The sequence below is a fragment of the Salvelinus namaycush genome, chromosome 5 (assembly GCF_016432855.1).
Source record: "Salvelinus namaycush isolate Seneca chromosome 5, SaNama_1.0, whole genome shotgun sequence".
In the NCBI taxonomy this organism is placed as follows: Eukaryota; Metazoa; Chordata; class Actinopteri; order Salmoniformes; family Salmonidae; genus Salvelinus; species Salvelinus namaycush.
The window spans coordinates 17,216,902-17,223,983 of NC_052311.1; the positions used below are offsets into that span (position 1 = coordinate 17,216,902).

The window sequence follows — 7,082 nt, forward strand, 5'->3', positions numbered from 1 at the left end:
TACATTATTAATAAAACCCCCAGTTAATGCAGCTTTAAGCACGACAGTGATTGACAGTAGCATGTTGGGAATAACATAGAAATAGTATTTTCGATGCGCTGCGTCTTTGCCTGAGTCTCAGTTCAGCTCAACAGACAACGCGACTCTGGTGTGCGTGTGCAGAATGCCGTACATCGGCCCCTACACTGTTGCCAAAAGTTCTTCTGGGAAAGTTCTTCCCCCCCCCCGCCTTCCCCCCGTGTTCCTCTTTTCAGTATGCACTCAGTCACTATGATGCTCGCCTAGCTGAGAGGAGCTTCTTGTGCCCGGCTCCCCTTGTGTGCGTAAAACTTTCTAATGAAATCCCAAATTTATTTTTGACCGATTTAGAATTCGTTCTACTTAGGGTCAAGAGGGATTCAAGACACTCAAAGAACTTTCCCTGCTAAAGAAAACTTCAGGTATGTCAAGATTCGTTATTTAAATCTTTTTGGGAAATCACACCCTGGAGCTGTGCCAAAATCAATTGTGGATAAAAACATTTGTAATGGTTTTTCAAAGTTATTTGGTAGACCTCACGCAAAAATGTCGGAAACAGTGGGTGCAATGGATTTGTATTACTTTCTAAGGATGTTAGGATGTGCCGCTTTAATTCCTTGGGGAAGGTAGTAGATGTGATTGGGTTAACAAGTACCTTTCTCTCTGTGAAGAATCATGGAGCCCAATTCTACAGCGGGAGGGGCTGAGGAAGAGCACCATGGAAACTACTCACCAAATCCAGTAAGTCCACTTTAGAAAACAGAGGATGACATGAAAACTAATTGATTTCTGGGACTCATTCTGCTGTCTACAAGTGCACCTTGCAAGGGGATTGGGGTACCATACCTCATGGATTTAATTAATAATGAATTAAATTCTTACCCATTTATGTCAGAATAGAATAAAATAAAATACCTATCTGCCTGTAACTGTTAACCCATCAAACCTGCATGCCATATATCAGATCTAGTTCTAATTTGGATACTTTAAACATCCAGAAGGCCTACCAGTAATAGATCCATCTGCAATTAGCAGGATGCTTTTTTAAAAAGTGTATTTGATCTTACAACAAAGCCATAAAAAAAGTTCTTAAAAACTCCACTTCATTAAGAAAGCGACATTCTTAAAACCCCAGGGGGTTTCACTGACCACTGGGGATCTTTCTTGGGCCTCTCTATGCTGAGAATCAGTGTTTTACATCTGGCTGTCGTCGTGACCCTCCAGCTCGGATGCAGCTGTTGCTCCAAGCAGGAAGGTCAACCTCGAGGAGGAGAGCCCTCCCAAAGAGGACCACCAGGGTCATGACGAAGGTCAATTTAAGGAAACATGATGGGACAGGACCATCGCGGAGGAGCGTTGCTACAGCGGATGTCATGCTGTTTTGGAAAATTGCATTTACTCGATAAATAGGGAATAATAGTCTTTATGTAAAAAGAATCATGGCGCTTAACCTAAAAAACATGGCTGATTATAATAATTCAAAAATGGCTTTCTATAATGAGTTAGAACCAATAGATAGTGATTGACAACATCGTGGCAAGGCAAAGTCAGACTGGGGTGATTCTTACCTTCCTTTTCTCCCCCTCTTTTTTCCTTGTGCCAGTCTGCAGAGGCGCCGCCTGGAAAGCACGCAGTGTCAGAGGCCTTGGAAGAGGTGCAGGAGGAGTTGATAGAACATCAACCTCTGGAGCAGGAAGACCTGAACTTTGAGAAATGGAAGCCCAAGCCCAAACCTAAGAGAACGCTCCACGAGAAAGCAGGCGATGTGAAGACATATCTATGGAACGCAGAGACCAGAGAGTTCATGGGCCGCACTGGGCATAGCTGGTGTAAGTAGAAGTGCTCAGTAGTAGCAGAACTGCATGTTGCGCTTACATATCATATCACACAACATATTCCACCCCCAAGATAACAGCTAAAGCGTGTACATAATGCAGTGTTCAAAACTGCAACATTAGGTCTACTGACACATTGGTACTTAACCTCTTTATAGATCCATTAGCCTCTCTCATTTGTAATCATTACAATGTTAATCGCCAATGGTTGAAGCAAAAGTGGTGGTTTCATGGCTTATTGTTTTTGGATGATGGGCTGGGATGGGCTATAGCTGGGGGGGACCTCGTTCCTTGCCTCTGCTCACTGTACTGTGAGTGTGTGTGTCCCCGAGCTTCATGTTTACATAGGTGCACAGACAACTCTGTCCCGATGTGGACAAAAACAAGGCTGCCTGGGGACGGATTCCCGGCGGGAGTGCGCTGTTCCGGGCCGCGCACTGGCCAGGAATCACATTCCTCATACCCCTCACCTGGCTTTCCACTGCCTCTTTCCCAAAGCTCCCGTGAACTCTGCATTTGACCCTAGCGTGCTCGCGGCCCCACGGCCACAGGCAAACACATAGGGAGTAGACAAGTGTGTGTGTGTGGGGGGGGGGGGGGGGGGGGGTCGTAAATTGGCTTGTTGAATCAGTGATGATGGAGCAGGGCTCTTGATCCGACAGCCTTGTTGCTATGTGACGCGTTTGGGTTTGAACTCTACCATACGAGAGCGGTCCAAGGGGCCAAGCTTTGAAAAATGTCTCAAGAAAGAGCATGTTCCTCCTGAAAACGTCAGAAGCTGAAAACTTGCTGTTTTTTCATCATCGTGCCCAGTAATACAGAAGACAAAAGGCCAGGCTCAGGACAAGGAGCGATAGTTTCAGTAAGCAATGTGTGCACACTTGTGAAGGAATGGGGCCCCATGTGCCCCCTGGCAAGAAAGGAGAGGGGACTGAGTTTGAAGTCTGTGATGTGTCTCCTGTGTGAGAGGAGTGTGAGAGGGGGACACATTAACAGAGTGGGGTGATCGGGGCTACTTGGAGCTGGCCATGGCTCTATGGCTGCAAAAGACCGTCACTACGATGGCAACCGGAGGTTCACTGTGTTCCTGAGTGAAAGGACTGCTGGGTGAATTCTCACTGAGCTCAAACAGTAAGGCCTTTGTGGGCTCAGGGGATGCAAGGCTGGCTGCAACTAGTCTCCTGTGAAATTGCCTGCGCAGTAAAAGCCTTTAGTTTAGGGCACGTTTGGGTTTGATTAGTTGCTAATGGACTGTTAATTGAAATCTGGGGAGAACAATGGCACTTCCCAGGGTTTTCTTTTTTTCACATAGTTCAGATAATTTGAATGAGTTTGTTAACAAATATATTTCGTAACAAAATACAAACTGATTGGAGTGATTCCCATTTGTAGACATGGAGAGACAACTCTTTTGTATTGGTTTAATTAACACAATAGTGAGCATCCTGAGCAAAGCCATTAGGAGTGTCTAGACAGCCCAGACAATTCCAACTTCCAAAATAATAACAGGGGATTCTTTATACTTCATTATATAGGCAATTCAAATCAAAACTTTCTGTTCTGATGCTGTGCTTGTAGTCTTTCCAAATCACGCTGATAGCCATAACCACAACTGTTACCCTCGCCGTTCTTCTCATCATCTCCATGAAATTGAGTTATAATGACTGGTTTGAATTCATTCTCTTTATATGCCATCCATGTTACCTCCTTCTAGTTCTGATCATCCTCTTCTACACGGCACTGTATGCATTCCTGGCGGCCATGTTTGGTGCCTGTATGTGGTGCCTCATGCTGTCTATCAGCCCCTACCATCCAACCCACAACGACAGGGTGATGCCACCAGGTAAATATAAACTCTAACCCACAACTCACTATTTCTCTGTCATTCTATCCCTCTATCACTCCTCCATCCTTCTATCTGTCCATTCTATCTGAACGTAAGCACAGTTGACTGTCTATGGGTTTCCTTTGGCAGGTATGACGATGTCCCCACAACTGGATGGGCACTATGAGATCGCCTTCAATGCATCCGACCGCAAGTCTTGGAAGAAGTATGCAAAGCTAATGGAAGAACAGCTAAGACGTGAGTCAGATACAATGATGGAATAGTTGGCATTTGGCCAAACTTGAATAGAAACATGAATTCCACCGTGATCATGACATTACCATGTTGATTCAAATGCTACTTTTAGCTGTATGAAAATGCGGGAGTGTGGTCTGAAAGTTAGCTGAGGATAGTGCTTGTTTGTGTTGGGTCCAATGGAATTCAAATGTTGGGGACATGTTGGGGGTATGACATTGAAGCAGAACAGGGACACGGTAAGTTAATCCTCTTCCCCCTACCTTCCCTACCTTTGTCCTATGCCCAAACCGCCACTGGGAGAACTGCATGCTGGGAAGGGAAAGCCTCTTTATGGGCAGAGCGTATCCATTGAGTTCTGCTACATTTTTCCCCTTCTTCAGTTCCCTGCTTTGGTCAGGCTGCCTGAATCAGAGGCCTGGCGGAACAATTGGTTTATTTATGGGAGCCCACCCCTCCCCATCCCCCTCATGTCCCTATTTTTCAACATTCTCCGTTTCAATTTTTTCAACCAGTTGCACTCCTTGACATACAGTAGCATATACCATTCTTTAAATTATCAATGGTGTTTCAGTGCTAACCATGAACCCCCCATTATTTTTTTATATATTTTTTAATGTATCTCTTTTAGCATACAATGACGCCGTACAGGAGCAGAGGAACATCCAGTGTCCGCAGGACGTGTACTTCATGCAGGATGAACAAGGGGAAAGCGCAGAGAGGAAGGCGTGCCAGTTCAAGAGGTCCTGGCTGGGCGAGTGCTCGGGGCTCCAGGACCCCCACTTTGGATTCTCCCAGGGGAAACCCTGCATCCTCCTCCGAATGAACCGGGTAAGACCCACTCAGATCAGATCGTAGAGATCTCCCCCATGGAGGACCCATTGTTATAATATCATTTTGATGAGAAACAATGTTGTAAATCTATGCATATTTATAATTCACAGTGGTTATCTTCCGTTTTTCACCTAGCGATAATATTAAAACGTTCAAAATGGGGACAATAAAACTATATGCTACAGTAGAGTCACAGGAACGCTGTAATCATATCACAAGACCGTTTTTATCTGCTCCTCACAATGGCTACAAGATGATGCTATAGAGGGATAGCCTGATCCCAGATCTGTTTGGACTGTCTTTGCCAACTTCTATGAGCGTGCCAAGCACGTTTGGCATGACAACGATCACAGGAGTCATTCTCCCAGCACAAACAGATCCAGGACCACACTATCCCTCTATAGCATCAGTCACCTAACATGAACTTCATCCTAAAGCTGCATATATAATCAGTGTTTGCTAACAGATAGTGTTGTCTGTGTTATAGACATAAAGTAGTTTATAGATGAAATGGAGGATGCCATTGAGGTAATCTGAGAAAGATACATACATTTCAGTGACATCTTGTGGCCATTGTGAGTAGCAGATAAAAACGGTCTTGTTATATGATTACAGCGTTCCTGTGACTCAAATCAATGTTATTGTTAGCATTATATACTGTAGCATATCGTTTTATTGTCCCCATTTTGAACGTTTTAGAGTGAAACCTGGTGGGGATATCCAAAATGTATATTATCGCTAGGTAGAAAACTGAAGATAACCACTGTGAATTATTAATATGCACAGATTTACAACATTTTTTCTCATCAAAATGACGTTATAACAGATTTACAACATTTTTTCTCATCAAAATGACGTTATAACAACAAAAGGGTCCTTTCTTTGCTCTCATTTCTTTCCCTGTAGATACTGGGCTATTTACCTGGCCAAGGCACTCCCGTAAACGTGACCTGTGGAGTCAAGGTACAGTAACAATCAGCATTACTCCCTCCAAACATCATCTCTTCGTAACTGAATATAATAACTGCTTTAGTCACCAAAATATAACTCACTTGGTGACCTCTCACTCTTTCAGAAAGGTGCGCCAGAAAGCTTAGGAGAACTTCAGTTCTTCCCAAAAAGCATTTTCAACCTGATGTACTACCCTTACTATGGGAAGCTGAGACATGTAAGTGAGGATTTTCAGCATTATGACTTCCACTGTTGCTCTCATGATCTAGATTATATGCATGATCATAGTGACGATAGCCACTCAAGTTGCTTGTGTCCCATATCCCCTCTCCCAGGTAAACTACACAGCGCCGGTGGTGGCCGTGCGTTTCAATGGGCTGCAGTACGACACCCACATTGTTGTAAAATGCAAACTCAATGGCAAGGGCATCATCAATGATTCGCCTACCGATCGCTTCCTAGGCAGTGTGTCCTTCTCCTTCGATGTGGGCGCATAGTAGTATTCCCCATGCTGAATGCTGTCCCCATGACAACCAGGAGACAAGAGAATATAGGAAAAAATCTCATTATGTTGAATCCTTGTTTTGCATAAAATAGTTGACCAGCTTCTCTCTTCTCCCATTCCCTCATGTACTCTTGTGCCTTTTGCTGAAAAAAGCAATCATTTGGAATGTTAATGGATCATAAGCACACACACGACACAGACACCTCACTGATAGTCTTGAGCACAAGCTAAGTATAGAAACTGAATATTACCATTGAATACTTAGCTAGACCAATGCCACTAGCTAGGTTTATGAAACACAAGGCTCATCTCACAGGTAGTTAGTCTCTGTAGCTATGCAATTTATAATTTAAGACATTATTAATAGACATAAATACCCACTGTACAAAAAGGATATAAGAGGAACATGTTAAGCACATTTTGTTTTTAAATCAAATTGTGTACTAATTTCTTTTGAGTTTGTACTTTTCAACAGCATATCTATTGTGTTTTGTAGACTCCAAGGGCTACAATATGAAGAATGGTGAAGGCAGGACACTTTTACTTACACAGTAAGATAAACAGTAAATGACTAGGTTACATTTCAGTAAGATAAACAGTAAATGACTAGGTTACATTTCAGTAAGATAAACAGTAAATGACTAGGTTACATTTCAGTAAGATAAACAGTAAATGACTAGGTTACATTTCAGTAAGATAAACAGCAAATGACTAGGTTACATTTCAGTAAGATAAACAGTAAATTACTAGGTTACATTTCAGTAAGATAAACAGTAAATTACTAGGTTACATTTCAGTAAGATAAACAGTAAATGACTAGGTTACATTTCAGTAATATAAACAGTAAATGACTAGGTTA

At 43.0% G+C, this 7,082-nt stretch overlaps 1 protein-coding gene across 1 annotated transcript; it reads left to right on the forward strand.

Moving 5' to 3' along the window:
• The first annotated feature begins 693 nt into the window (after positions 1–693).
• On the forward strand, positions 694–6,215 carry LOC120047406 (protein ATP1B4-like). The gene is made up of 8 exons (XM_038992925.1): positions 694–759; positions 1,622–1,847; positions 3,568–3,696; positions 3,829–3,936; positions 4,565–4,764; positions 5,674–5,730; positions 5,843–5,935; positions 6,054–6,215. The coding sequence occupies exons 1-8, from the start codon at positions 694–696 to the stop codon at positions 6,213–6,215; spliced, it is 1,041 nt and encodes a 346-aa protein (XP_038848853.1).
• Positions 6,216–7,082: the final 867 nt, after the last annotated feature.